Raw genomic sequence first — 15,433 nt, forward strand, 5'->3', positions numbered from 1 at the left:
GGGGCGGGGGGGCTGTGCCCTGTGGGCAGCAGGGGACCCACCCCTCCTGAGCAGCCCCTCCATGATCCACCCACACGTACCCACACACCCCACAGCCCCCCACATCCCTCCACAACCATGCAAATCCCCCCTACCCCTCTTCCCACCCCCCCTTCTGCAAACTCCATATTCCCCCAGCACACATCCTACATGCCCAGCTGCCAGACAGGATGAGACCTTCTGTATGGAGCTGTGTCTGCAGGGGCAGCTGATCCCCAACCTGGTTAGTGAAGGGGTCAGAGGGAGCTCTAACTGCTCCATGGTAAGAAAACCAAAGGCAAACAGCAAAACATATAGATATTTAGAAATCATTTTATTATGATGATAGAGACACTGGTAGGCTTCCAGATTGCTTTAATACTATAGATATATCAATAAAACATGCCCAACTGATTGCCATCTCTCTCTTTTGCTCTCTCTATATATAGTGGTCTTTTGTTTTAATTATGGAGGAACATGGATTTGGGGGTATTTTACAGGGTGACTTTGGGATTTTTTTATCAGAGATCTTTCATCTTTCAGATAGGGAACACCAGAATTCCTGCTAGGGAGGCAAGTGGCAGGACCCAGGCAGAGGAGCCTGCTCAGAGCTGGTACCTTGGACCCAGCTAGAGGTGGCTGACCTCCTGGCCAATTGGGGCCAGGAGGACATGCTTTGATAGTTCAAAGCAGGCCACCACACTGGGAATATCTTCCAAGTGATAGCTGCCCAGATGGCTAGGCAGGGACACACATGGCAGTAGTGCCACACAGAGGCCAGCTCTGCAGCCACAGTCCATTGGCAGCTGGCCCAGAGGAGAAGATGCCTCTATTGGCTGTGCAATCCCCATCTGGGTCTGGCAGGTGCGCAGCAGGTCACAGCCAGGCAGCAGCCCCCACTGTCAGACTGCTGCAGTGGGTAAAGGGTGCAGGGAACCCTCAGGGCTGCTTCAGCAGTCCAGTTGGCACAAGGGGTAGTATCCCCAGGTACCAACTGGTTGGGCCCCAGAAGCTCCTGAGAGTGAGTAGCCCTGAGCTACTTGCCTGGGCAGCTCTTTGTACTGATGGGGCCAGGACAGGGCAGCTTTTTACACTGCTGGGGCAAGCACAAGTTCTGGCTTCAGGCTCTAGCTCCCCCTGGCTGCAGATCTGGGATGAGCCAGGCAGGGTTATTTTGCCCTGAGTGGCACAACTTGCACCACACCAAAGTGCATGTCTGGGAACGTGCACTGAGGCAGAAAGCCCCGGTTCAAATTTTCACTGCTTCTATTTGAGCCGCTGCAAGCGCACATGACTGCATGTGTGGATTCACCCACACAGCTCAACCAGCCATTGATTTCCTGCCACTCACTCACCATGAGTATGGGATACCCATATGCACTGGTCCACGTTGGCTGTTGGCCACCCCTTGGCCCTTCAGGCACAATGATCCAGGCATGCACCCACCAGTTTCACAGCAAGATGTGCAGTATTAGTCTCCCAGGACTCTCACTCACTCTCTCAAGCAAACCTCAGGGAACAAGACCTACATGCAGAGAACACAGAACCCTCAGACCTTCTCCCTTTTATACACATTCCTCACTGGAACCTGGCAGTCATCCATACGTCCAGTCAGATGTTCGTACACATGATACTCATGCCCTTTCATGTGATACTGTCTCATGCACACGGCACTCAGCTGGCACTCAAATAACATGCTCGCTTTTCACCACTTTCCTGCCAGGTGTGGACTACTCAACTACGCATACTCAGGACCAGCTATGTAGGTCAGGGTTGAAAAGTTCATCCCTTCTAGAAGGTGCACTTCATTGACCATACTCAAACAAAACTATATCACAAATAATTTACTAACCAGGCCAGGGGACACTACCTTTTTCTACATCTACAGGTCGGACATGGGGATGACACAGTGCGGGGCCTGCCTGTCAGTTATCCCCATACTGTAGCACCCTTGTGCACCATGCAGACCCTCCACAGCACATTGAGCTATGGCAGAGCAGCTCTGGGCTGGCAGGCTGACCCCCCAGGCCTCTGCCCACTGTGGCTGCTCTGCCCCAGTTCAATGTGCTACAGTCCTGGGTGCACATGTAAATGCTGTGCCCAGGAGGAATAAACTCCAGTTTATTCATCCATGCCAATTGCATGGCTAGATTTACTTGAGGAGAGTGAAATAGATTTGTCCACTTCTAAGATACCCTATAAATTTAAACTGTAGCTTACTGTGCAACAACTTCTTCATTGAGACAAGTTTCACAAATATGATGTTTCCAAGAGTTTCCAGGCACACAGTGGGAGTGTACTCCTTGCTACTGCTCTCCATTTGCCAGCATCTGAGGTAGTGGTAAAATAGCTTAGTCTCCTGCCTGCCAGGGTTTGGAAACATCTGAAGGCCACTAAAGGGGGGCAAGTGTTTTGCTTACATAAGGTGTATAATTGTGGGCCCAGTGGTGGCCTCCATTGACTTAAGCTGCAACTGTAAAATATTAATTGGTTCATGGGAAGGGGGATTGGTTCCAGAGCCCAATGGTTAAGGCAGCCCCCGAAAGGTGGGAAAGTAAGAGTCAAGTTCTTCTTCCTATAAACATTTAAGTATTTTAAGCAAGAAAAAGGAAAGTTCCAACAGAAGAGATTGAGAAATAACCCACCAACAAATACACAGCCCCTGGTTAGGGGACCTTCTTGGGAGACCTAGGTTCAATCAGTCAGAGCAAGGACTTGAACCAGTGCTCTGTATATCCTCAGTGAGTGCTCTAACTAATTAGGTGTAAAGGGAAACACCTCCTCTTCTTTTGTGGGTGTGGGGAGTGTCTGGCTAACTTAGGCAGCCTCCTGCCCCATGCACTGGCTTTTGTGGGCCCATTCTTAAATGCCTTGCTTTCTCCATATAAGGGTGGTTAGACACCTAACTCAGGATTGTGAATTCCACTCAGCAGTGAGACATCTGAGATTTAAGTATTGCAGCGCTGTGCTCACATCCCCTTAGTGTACCAGTCCTGTCTTTTCACGTTGTCTTAGTTGAAGGAAATTTTCTGGAGGTCACTAGCCAAGGACTGGGTTACAACCAAGGAATGAATGACCTCAGGATTTAACACCCTTTTGTTGCATCCAGACAAGTGTGGGTGTTTCATTCCCCATGGACAACTAGCATTGACACATCTTGTGTTGTTGCTAGTTGTCTCCAGAGAATGCACATACTACGTGCCCTCTGGCACATGGTAGGTTACCCCGGGTGGGGAAGGGGAGGCTGGGGCCAACAACTATGCCTGGACCTAACAGCCTTACCTAGGGTCCTGGGGGCCAGGTAGGCTGCAGCCATGTTACTCCTGAAGCTGGGAGCCTGGACAGCAGATGGAGTGTGACTCTGGCTGGCCAGACTCGTTTTTGATGGTGCATGCTGCCTCCACATGCACCACCCTTCTTTTCGTTCTGCATGGGCTTTTTGACCCCAGGATCTCCTGGAGTCAACCGCCCCCTGCACTGCGAGGTAGCATATAAACACCTGAATGGGCAGTGTGTGGCACCGCAGATGGGTCTGTGGCACCACATACTGCATGGCCATGCTCATCTACACACAGCCTTTGAGGCTATCATAACTTGGATTTTGCAAGATGTATGTTATGTGGAAAAGCCTCCAGTTCCTAGTTGTTAACCAAGACTTCCAGTCTTGTAGACTGAAAATTACAATGCAATATATTTTGTGGTCATTCATATGAGCACACACTGATGTTTAGTTGATAAGTTGATGTTTACATTGATAGGTGTATTATTCAGTGTAGATGTTGCTTTACTCTATTCTGTTTTTATTTAACCCTCAGAAAAATATCATCGACTGGCAAATTAGTACTGACCCTTACAACTGAAGCTTGTGAAGGGAAAGAAAACTTTGTCCGCTACCTTGAACATGTACAAGCAGTCATAACTGTGAACTCTACTAGGCGAGGAGACCTCAACATCAACATGACATCACCTATGGGGACTAAATCCATTTTACTGAGCCGACGTCCAAGGGATGATGACTCCAAGGTGGGGTTTGATAAATGGCCTTTCATGACAACACACACTTGGGGAGAAGACCCCAGGGGCACTTGGGTCCTGGAGATTGGGTTTGTTGGTAGTGTGCCACAGAGGGGAGTACTGAAGGAATGGACATTAATGCTACATGGGACACAAAGCGCACCATATATAGACCAAATAGTAAGAGATTACCAGTCCAAACTGGCCATGTCCAAGAAGGAAGAGCTGGAAGAAGAATTAGATGAAGCAGTAGAGAGAAGTCTGAAGAGTATACTGAGCAAAAACTAGCATTGGTCTGCATGTTTGTCTCTTTCCTTTCCCAGTCCTCTCTTCTCACCTTTCTACTATCCAATCTTCTGTGTTAGGCATATTACAATGGTTGTCTCTGTAGCCAAATTATCATACTTTCTTGATTTTAAAGTCTTATATCTTGTTGATGATTATTTTAATTACAACTGAAGCAATCCTTGTTTTTTACTCTAAATGACAAATCTGTTGTTCCTTACCAACTATTATGTACAGTTTGTGACAATAAATTAACTTTTGTGTCATACAAATAAGTAATAACTTGCAAACAAAACCATAATAGCTTTTCCCTACATATTTTTGTGGTAAACATTGTTTGTACTTTAAAAAAAAGGTAAAGGATTATAAAATTGGCACTTGGTGAGAATGAGACTATTTTTTTTCAACTATCTTGAGAGAGGTAATAGCAGTAATATGTTAGTTTCTGATGCCTTTGGTTGACTACAGCCCAATTCTGCATCATTAACTTTAATGGGAGTTTTCCCATTGGCGACAATTGGATTAGGAATATGCCCCAAAAGACAAAAATATCCAGAGATCAAAAAACAATAATCCTTACAGAAACAATTGTCTTCAGTTTCCTTTAAAACACAGACATAGACACATGTGTTGAGACACACACACAGGGAAAATTATTTTTGATGAAAAGTTGGTTGAATTGTAGGCAATAAAACCAAATAATCTTAAAATGTCTAATATAGGAAGTACATTGTGAAACAGGGTTAAGACATTCTGCAAGCACAAGTATTTTTTAAATTTTGGTAATTCAAATAAAATGTACCATATTACACAAAAATCAGCGCATTGGGATTGTAAATTACGATGTCTGGCTACCCTTTTGCAAGGTGCACCTGCTTACCTTTGTACTGAAAAGTATTATAGCAATGTAAGATAAGGCTGTGTCAGCATATCTACTACAGACCCCTATTTTCTGGGGTTCATGAGTTGGCTGATGGTAATTTTGTTATCAGAGAAACTTGATGTGAAGTTTCAGTCCAGAAGCAATTTTTAAATCCAAGTTCCTTCTTAACATAGAGATTGGTTATTTTTGTGTTGTAGAAGTATATTTAAGAAAAATGTTTAAGTTATTTATGTACAATGCAGAATTAGGGTTTTGACAAAACATACAAGCCTTTAAACACTGATCTTTACTGTTTAAAGGACCCAGTCTTACAGTCTGTTACATGTGTGAGTATATGTATAGGATAAGGCCTTAAAAATCCAAAACATCTCAGACCCTGATCTAGCTATTACCAGCAACTTCAACGGAAATCATAACAAACATTGCACCCAGTAGTGTTTGCAACAGCGAGATCTCTAATGGTAAACTTTTAATGATAACTATTAAATGGTCTTGATCTAGTTCTTGCTTAACTTAAAGTACATGCACTGGCCTCAATGAATATGCTCAAATGCTTACAGTGAAATGACCTAATAAATGTTCACAAGGCTGGGACCTACAATGATAACAGTAAGTAGTTTTAGACTTTATTCATGCACTTTTAATAAGAAGAGTATGTATTTCAGATATATTTTAAAAAGAGCTAGTCTGGTCAATCAGGTGCAAAGTGAAATGAAAAAATAAAAACAAATAGATATTTACCTGGGAGATTAAAAATATAACCCAGAAGTTTATAAATGATGTATTTTTCACTTAAGAATGTATTACTTATCTTGTTGTCGCAAGTATACATTTATATTTTAAGAGTCCATGACAAGACTTTCCTTTTCCTTACAAATTTAAAATAAATTATTGACTTTATGTGTAAATCAGACTGTAAGTGTTCATAAGATCTTCATTGCCTTATACCAGTGTTAAATGGGAGTTGCTTCACAGGGGACTATGGAATCACACCTGGGTAAAACAGGTTTTAGTGAGATGAGAACCAGATTCGGGTTTGTTTGATGTGGGTGTTTGAAAAAATTAAAAATATATATCAGCTAGACTGGTAACTTTTAAAGTCAGACTGTTGTTTATTTAGTCTAATAGAGGAAAGTATCAGATACTTTTAATTAAGTGGGCTTTATATAAACCAAAGGATACTATGGGCCCACTAATACACACGTATAGGGCATAAGCCAAAGCTCATTGCAGTAAGGGAGTGTCTTTGAAATACAAAAAACACCCATTGGCTTCAGTGGGTTGTGCATTGGGCCTATGACTCCCTTTAACAGATGGGCTCTTCACATACATATGTGAGGGAAGAATTGTCCTCTATTACATGTGTATGTGTGTCTGAATACACACAAGCACACACCTGTGATAAATAGATATGCATACAGGATATAACATATGCATGCATATATATATTGCTATGTATATTACATATACTTTATGCAATATATATGTATATATAATGTGAGTGTGTGTGTGTATGTGTATATATATATATATAGCATGACTTATGTAATATACATGCACATGCACAATGTTTGTGTGTATGTATTTACCAAAAATAATAATCATTCAAACATATTAAAGGGACCTTCTAAAATATGGGAAAAGTGCTTGAATTACAAAGCATCCTTGTGAAATTTTTAAATGAAAGTGTATATTAATTCTTATTGCATTCATGTAATTTTGCAATTCTCTGTTTAAACATTAAATATCTTCTATAGCAGCAAAATAACTAAATGCTTGTTCATATTTTCATAATGTTGACTTAATTTATTAACTGAAAGATGACTATAAGGAGGTATTAGCAGGACCAGTGAGTTTTAATATGAGTATATATAAGTGTGTATATAATATATGTAGATATAGACATCAACATTTCCAGAGTTTTTGCTTCAGAGCAAGCACTTTAAAATGTCCAGTTAGAATATGTTTTTATGGTATTGCTGATGCAAAATAAAGTTAATCTATTAGCATTTATAACAAAAAAGTAATGGATTTCATGATTTAAAGCAGGTAAATGTTGTTAATATAAAGCCCTGTGATGATGTTTTATAATCTGAGTAAAATAAAGAGATGTCGTAAACTGGCAGGTCCTATAATCATTGCCTTTCACAAGTTATGTGGGAGTTGATATGGATTCAGTGAAACCGCTTCAAGAGTCTGTTTTTTTAGAGTCTTATAGGGTAGATCATATTCTATATAAGTTTGATACAGAGGAGGTAATCATGCCCCTGCAAAATTGTTAATACCATCATAAAAAAATATAAACTTAAAGCTGTTAACTGTTAAGTGATTAGCTTCCTTTACTTGTGTGTGATATGATGGGGCATTCCACTTAAAATTAGAGAAGTTCTTAGTACAAATGAGTATTTGACAATGTGCTGGAATCCCATTGCTTTCAAAGGAGGTTAAGCAAATGCCTGAGGTTAAGGGCTTAAGTGCTTTCCTAAGGCAGAACTTGAATGATCAATGGAACAAATGCCATGGAACAAAAGATCATTATGTACCATGTCTGGTAAGTAGTGTATTCACAGTTTCAGCATCACAGAAAATGGAAGTACTATCCAGCACTTCTGCATGTAGCACTGAGGATGAAATACATGGGAATTTTCTTTGAAAAATATTTTTTTCTCTCTTCCCTCAAACACCTATTTGGATCCTTCATGTAATTTAGTGCCCTTTTATTTCCATGGTACAGGAATCACATGTTAGATAGCTGGCTTTGTAGCCTTCCAACCAACATGTCTGCAATTATAAATGATGCTAAGAAACCTAATTGCCTCATTCTTATTAGTGAGGGGGCCAGTATAAAGACAAGATATTTTATAGTAATATAAAAATCACATCTTAATCTCCATATTAACCCACTTTTTCAAAGATGTATCAGTCCCTTGGAGTTCATGTATAATGACATTTAAGGATTTCAGGCAAAGAAAAAGGGTTAATTCCCAAAGCATTTGATTTAATATCCATTTCAGAATACAATAAATACTGGATATAATATTGGATATTATATGGATATACATATTGGATAGCCTATTGGATAATCAGTTAGCTATCCATTGGATATCCAATATACCCATGTATTGGACAAATATGGGTCTGGGTATATATTTACCAGTTACAGAACTTTTCATTCTGTACTGCTTCACTGCCTACAACATTAGTAGTCTGACTCTGTCCATCCCAAGTTGCTACTTTATTGTCTGATTTTCTTACTTCTGGATCATGAGCCACAACTTAGGAAGGGAACTTAGCACCCAGTTCTGAAAGGTCTGGTGTGTCCTCAGATTCCGCTTATGTCCATAGGATTTGTAGGAACTTGGAAGCTTGTTAGAGGCTCTCAGCACCACACAAGTTCATGGCTTTAGCAAATGCCAAAGTGCGGTGCTTACCGTGAAATTGGGCTGTGCAAAATGTTGATGGGTGTTTCATTTTGAAGCTATTTCGATGCATTTTGAGCTGGAAACAGCAATCTCGAAGTAAAACAAAAGGCTTTGAAATGAAATCAGGTTACTTGAAACATTTCAAAAGTTTTGAAACGTTTTGAGTTTTGAAGCTGGGCTTGCTGCAGCTAAACAGAAACTAAGAAGAGGGAGGCGGAAAATGGGGGAAGGACTGCTCTCTGACATTGACATCTAGCTCCCTGTTCGATTCCCCAGCTATCTGATCGCTTCCCCCAACTCATATTCATATCATATTCCTGGCTCTTCCTGGGGGGTGCAGGCCCCTGATCTGCACATGGGGTTTCAGCAGGCTGCCACTGAAACTGCAATAGCAGCCTGCTGAACATTCCCCCAGCTCCTGGTTGGATTCTCCAGCTCTCCGATCTTTCCCCCAGCTCTCTGATTGCTTTCTCCAGCTCTTAATGGGGGCCACCAGCATGAGTGCAATGGGAGGGCTGTGGGCTGGGAAGCTGTGCCAGGGTCTTCCCTATGGAGCTCAGCCTGGCGGCAGGACAGCCAGTGGTAGAACTGCTCAGAGCACAGCCTTGGCTGCAAGTGCTAGTGGCTCACCTCTGCCTCCTGCCATCTCCTGCCACCAGGCTGAGTTCTGTGGGGCTGGTGGAGCCACTCAGAGTGCAGCCCAGTGGCAGGAGGTGGGGAAGAGCCAGGGCTGTGCTCTGAGCAGCTCCACCAGCCCCACGGAGCTCAGCCCAGTGGTGGGAGGCAGCGGGAGATGAAGTGGCAGAGCTCCTCTGAGTGCAGTCCTGGCTCCAAGCACAGCCCCAGCCAGTGCTCTCCCCCACCTCATGCTACCAGGCTCATCTCTGTGGGGCTGTGGAGCCTCCCGCTGCTGGGCTGTGCTCATCAGGGCTGCCCTCTGAGCAGCTCTGCCACTGGCTCTTCCGCTGCCTTCTGCTGCTGGGCTGAGCTCCATGGGATTGGTGGAGCTGCTTAGAGCACAGCTTTGACTCCAAGCACAGCCCTGGCCAATGGCTCTCCCACACCTCCCACCACCAGGCTCAGCTCTGTAGGGCTGACAGAGCCATTTGGCATGCAGCCCGGTGGTGGGAGGTGGGAAGAGCCAGGGCTGTGCTCTGAGTGGCTCCGCCAGCCCCATGGAGCATAACCTGCCCTCCCAGCTTTGCCACTGAGCACTGGGAAGAGCCCAGTGTTTTCCCCAGTGAAGCCCCAAGAGTGGTGGACACCATCTGCCTGCAGCCACTGAACTGCATGGTGCCCTGAACCCCCTGGTGTGGCACAGCCCAGCGGCTGCAAGCAGGCAGCATCTGCTGCTTCCAGGGCTGCAGCAGGGGTGGCATTGGGCTGTCCCCAGCAATCAGGACAGGCTGCAGTGATGGAACAGGGGCTGCTACCACCTGAAAATTCTCTGTAGCCCACCCCACCTGCCCTCCCAGTGCTGCCACTGAGCACGGGCCTCCCAGGGGACACGGGCCCCCAGAGCTGCATGCAGGATGACAGGAGGTTGCCACTGCTGCCTAAGGCCAGTGGCAGCACAGTCTTCCCTGCACTGGGCATGGGCTGTGCCCAGCACCAGTCCCAGGCAGCAGCCTCCTGTCATCCTGCACACAGACCTGGGACCTCACACCCCCGGAAGGAGTCCAGCACAGCCCACCTGGGGGGGTGCAGGCTCCCAGATCTATGCATGGGATGGCAGCAGACTGCCACTCCTGGCAAGTGGTATGAGTTTTGCTTTCAATTGGTTGAGGTGCAGTTTCACAAAAACCCCTGCAGTTATCTCCTTGAAACTTGGCAGGCTTCGTGCCCTTGGGAGGGGCTACCATCCCTGCAATTTTTATCTGGAGCAGGCAAGAAATGACAAAGTTTATAGGCATTTTCATGATTCCCCATTATAGCGTATGGGCACAATGTTGAAACAGCGGAACAGTTTTGACAAAAGGAAATGGAAGAGTGCTTTGAAATGGAACAAAATGATTAAATGAAATACTGTCCCTTTGAAATGGCAAAATGGAAGTCAAAATGAAACAGTGCTGTTTTGCACAGCCCTACTGTGAAAGTATAGTATACTGCTTGCCCTGTAATTTCTGATGCATACTTATTTCATTAGGTGCATTGATGATCCAGCAAAGCTACCTAATCAAACCTATTGTAATCATAGTAAGGAGGGAAGATATTGACTCCTGTGCCTGGTGACCTAATATCTGCAACAACTTTGATCCACTTAAGTCCTAAGGGTTTACGTGTTTACCTAAATGGTATTTTACTTCAAGGCAAAAGCTCAAATTCAGCAACACACTTAAGCACATGAATATATTTAGGCACTAATGTTCCATTACACTTGTTTGCTTAAATCCTTTGCTGGATTGGGGCATAAGGGCTGCTTATAGATCTGCTTAGAGGTGTGTGTGGTAGGGGGGAGAGGGGGAGGTGTTTTAATTAAAGCACTTCCTGGGCAGCTACTCTAATCAGAATATTGCAGTGTCACGTGTATTAAGCCACTAAACATTTAAAAATGGCCACTGGATGCTTTATTTAAACCTCATTTTATAAGGTTTAGTTAAAGCGCCCTGTGGCCATTTTTAAACGTGTGGGGGCTTAATACATGTGACACTGCAATGATGCTTCACTGTTCTAATTAGATCGCAGAGTATATTCAGTTAATCATTCTACTTAGAGCACCAAATAAGTATGTGTATAGGCAGCCTAAGTTCTGAGGTCATTAGTTAAATTTAAGTGATATTTCATAGATTTCATAGACATTAGGGCTGGAAGGGGACCTCGGAAGATCATCAAGTCCAGCCCTCTGCCCCAGGGGCAGGAAGTCAGCTAGGGTCAAAGGATCTCAGCAAGATAAACATCCAAATGTATCTTAAAAGAGTTCAGAGTAGGTGCTTGCATCTATGGATGCAAGCCAGAGTTTTGTTTGCTTTACCAGTTGCGACATCGCATGGGTGGCTTATGTTCATCTTGTGGTTAATCATGACCCCCAAGTCCCTTTCGGCCATGATGCTAATGAGCGTAGCACTGCCAAACTCATAAGCATGCTACGGGGTTTCTTCCCCAAGGTGGAGCACCTTGTATTTGTTGGTTTTGAATGTCATCAGGTTTATATCTGCCCACTTTCTAAGTGGACATTAACTCCACTTAAATGAGACTGAAGTAAGTGATAGACTTTGTGCACAGAATTACATAGAAGAAATATTTTCACCCATTCCCCTCAACACCTAGAGAACTAGAAATTTTTAGAAAACTAGGATCTAGCTGAATGTATGCAATTAAATATTCCTTGCCTACAATTACTTTCAGTGTTCATATAAAGAGATGAAAAACAATGAACCACAATGGAAAAGGAGTTTATAACATTTAGTTCTATAGCATTTCAGTAACACAAGATAAATTCCTTTAGTATAACTTGCCTTGTAAATATGTATATGGCACCAAAAATATCCTAGTCATAATTCAGCAATACTACCTAAGGGAGCAGTTCTGGTTCTGTAACATTGCTTATAATAATGCTTGACTAGTTTACTTGGCCTCTGAGTCCAGAAATATTTTTCAGTATTCCATCTGTTAATTAATTAATTAAGATCTCTAGATATGAACGTGTGGGTTACCTATCTCTGTTTAAGTGAACAGTATACCACTTTCTATAATGTACCAATCAGAGTCTGAATTTAGATCAGATAATAAAATGCATCAAAAGCTTCGAAGATAGTTTCTCATTCCATTCTGTTGGCCAAGAAAAATCATATTTCTTTTCTATATATGGTTCTTCTTGACCAACAGAATTGAATGATGAGCAGATGATTAGTTACCTGATTGTGTTCACATTGGCTGTGTCTACACGAGACACTGACTGGATAGTAGCTCATTACTACTGCACAGTAGCATTGTGAGGCATGAAGCGTGGCGCTACTACACAGTAGTAATGAGCTAAAAAGCCATTTGGCAATGCTACTGCACAGTAACTCCAGTTACCAAAAGTCGTTTAGTACTTGTGTATGCAGGTACTAAATGACTATGCTGTAATGACTGCACAGTCAGCATCTTATGTAGACAAGGCCATTGAAACTGAAAGGACTCTTTGCCACTGCACAACCCTGCAGTGGGAGTAGGATTACGCTCAACCTAAGATAGACAAGCCTGAAGAACTGTAGTAGCAGCTTTGTTAGAGGTTGTCCATATCCTTAAGGAACTTCCTAAATTATGGGGATTCCTTACTCAGTCTTTATTCAGCCATTTTAATAGATGACTTGCTTGAATAGAAACTGAATCAAAACTCATAGAATTTAGGTCCTTATCTAAGGAATTAAATACACATTTAATTGTAATGGGATTGTCCACATGCTTAAATATATGCACCTGGTTAAGGGCAGACATGGTTCTTGGGTAAATGTGATGTCTTTTATTAGACCAAGTAAATAGTTGGAAACATTTTTTTTGCATACTTTCAGGTAAAAGCACCCTTCTTCAGGCACAGAGAGTTTGTACCTGGTTAAGTACTTTGCTGCATTCAAGCTTTTGCCTTTAAGTAAAATACCACTTATGTAAACATCTTTGTAGATCTAAATAGATCTAAATGATCATAAAGTCTTTCTGGGTGAGGTCACTGAAAATACTCACATGGAAAGGAGTTGGCGTGTGTGTGTATTCACAAAAATGTATGTGAAAACAAACATTAGGGAAGCAATATGAAGATGGTAGTATCATCCAACAAGAAAATTAAGTTGGCTCATGTTCCTATGGAAAATTTCACTTTTTCTCCCTCCAATTTTCCCTCCAAAATGTTGTTTCAGATCAGGTCAGAGTACATAGCTGACCTGAGGGCTCCAGTGGTTCATGAGGATTAGAATCCAAATGGCTCATTTCCTGATTTTCCTGTATAGGTTTTGGATCCATGACTGCACTACCTTTTTCAAGTACAGTGTAACACCTCCCCTCCTCCCCCCTACCCACATTTCTTGGCTTATTGCTGCGCACAGTAGGGTTTGGCAAACATATAGCCCACAAGCCAAATCCAGCATTTGGAGCCCCTCTATCTGGCTTGCTGGACCACTGATGGGAAACTGGAAGTTTGGGGATGTGGCTAGGGGGATAGTGTCTTACCACAGGACCTGAGGCATTTGGTGGTCATAGCACTTAGTGGCAGCAGGTTGAAAGAGCACTGATATGGTCACCTTGCGGCCACTTGGCCCATTGCCACTGCCATGCTTCACTTTCTCCACCATCAGCCCTGGTGATGCCACATGCCGGAGCTAGAGCTGGAGCTGAAGCCAGAGCTGCCATGTGCCCTGAGCTCAAGGCGGAGTCACTGCCACATATTCTGAACCAGTCAGGGCTGCTGCTGTGTGCCCTGGGCCAGAGCTACTGCTCCATGCCCCAGGCCAGAGCCACTCCATTCCCGGATATATCTAGTTTGCAAGGAGCTCTGCAGCCCCAATCCAACCCAGGACACAAGGTGAACTTGATGCTTCTGCTGCACCCCATAGGAATTCTGTGTCTCAAGTACATCGTGAGAAGTGTAGTCTGGCTATTGAGTCAATGGAAAGCCCAGCCATAAGATAGCACTTGAACTACAGGTCCCTTGAGGCACTGTCACTGCTCAGACTGTTGATAGTCAGTGTTGATCTGACCCGAAATAAAATGTTTCAATGGGTCTGAAGAAAAATCTCCATAATTTAACTTTTTGGCCTGATTTCAGTTGAGACCAACTGTCTACAGCAGGGGTAGGCAATGTTTTTTGGCTGCAGTACCAAAAAAACCACGTCTACCTTTGAAGGTGTTGAAATGCTGACATGCCAGAGCCTAGAGCAGCTGTTTGCAGCCTCCCAGCTGCAGCCAGCCCATGGAGCCCAGTCTACTTGCAGCAGGGCTTGCAGCCTCCCAGCTTCCTGCTAGGAGCAGTCTGGGCTCTGTGGCTGGCAACAGCTGCTTAGAGACTGAGCTGATGGTGGTGTGCCAAGCAAAATGGCCTTGCGTGTGATGTTTGGCATGCGTGCCAGGGGTTGCTGACCTCTGGTCTACAGGATAGAAATTCACATCTTGGACTGCCAGTAGTTACTCCTGTCCGTGGGCAATACAATAATAATCTTTTATCTTGCATGCCAAAAAAACAAGATATGTTGTCTGATGCCCCAAACCTTTACTCATATGGGTACTGAGTGTTTATAGGACCACTTGCACAGGTAAGCTTTTTCAGGCTTATGTATGTGATTTCTAGGTTAAGTTTTAACATTAAGTTTTAGGGGCCAAAATAATAAAATCTGCATACAAAATACCCAAAATGACAATCTTACATATAGCTGAAATCTATACCAACCTGCTCTACAGCCATCTATCTCACTAACCAGGGTCTTTCCAGGACACATTTGAACCTATAAAGTTATTTTTTTTGCAGGGGGGAGAGGCGTTGTTTTGTTTTGTTTTGTTTTTTGACCACAAATAAACATGATGCTTAAGAAAAAAAAAGAGCTATAATTTTATGAAAAATAAATGCAATGAAACAAAAACCCTATATAAGTGAAGTCCTGGCCCCATTAAAATCAATGGAAGATTTTCCATTGTCTTCAGTAGAGACTCATTTCACCTTATGTATGTTTAAAGACCTCATTCTTAACTTTTTAAAAAAATGTTGTCTCCTGTTTTTCTTTTTTTTGTCTTTTTTCTTGGCAGCTTGGGAAATTAAAAATAAGTGCTTAAGTAGAAAAACAGTCAAGTTTCTTTTGGCAAGTAATCTAAAACTTTTTTTTTGTTGTTAAACACTTTTCTCTAT

General features: G+C 43.0%; 1 protein-coding gene and 1 long non-coding RNA gene across 2 annotated transcripts in view; one reads left to right on the top strand and one right to left on the bottom strand.

Moving 5' to 3' along the window:
- PCSK2 (proprotein convertase subtilisin/kexin type 2) overlaps window positions 1-4,583 on the top strand; it is a 245,917-nt gene extending 241,334 nt beyond the window's left edge. Inside the window, exon 12 of the mRNA XM_019516557.1 lies at window positions 3,834-4,583. Coding sequence (XP_019372102.1) covers window positions 3,834-4,320 — 487 coding nt within the window. The 3' untranslated portion in view covers window positions 4,321-4,583. The remainder of the gene's footprint in view (window positions 1-3,833) is intronic.
- Window positions 1-15,433, bottom strand: part of LOC109296917 — a 386,887-nt gene that overhangs the window by 209,587 nt on the left and 161,867 nt on the right. The gene's annotated exons all lie outside the window — the stretch shown is intronic.

This window comes from Gavialis gangeticus, unplaced genomic scaffold (assembly GCF_001723915.1).
Source record: "Gavialis gangeticus isolate Ggan-Ray unplaced genomic scaffold, GavGan_comp1, whole genome shotgun sequence".
Lineage (NCBI taxonomy): Eukaryota > Metazoa > Chordata > Crocodylia > Gavialidae > Gavialis > Gavialis gangeticus.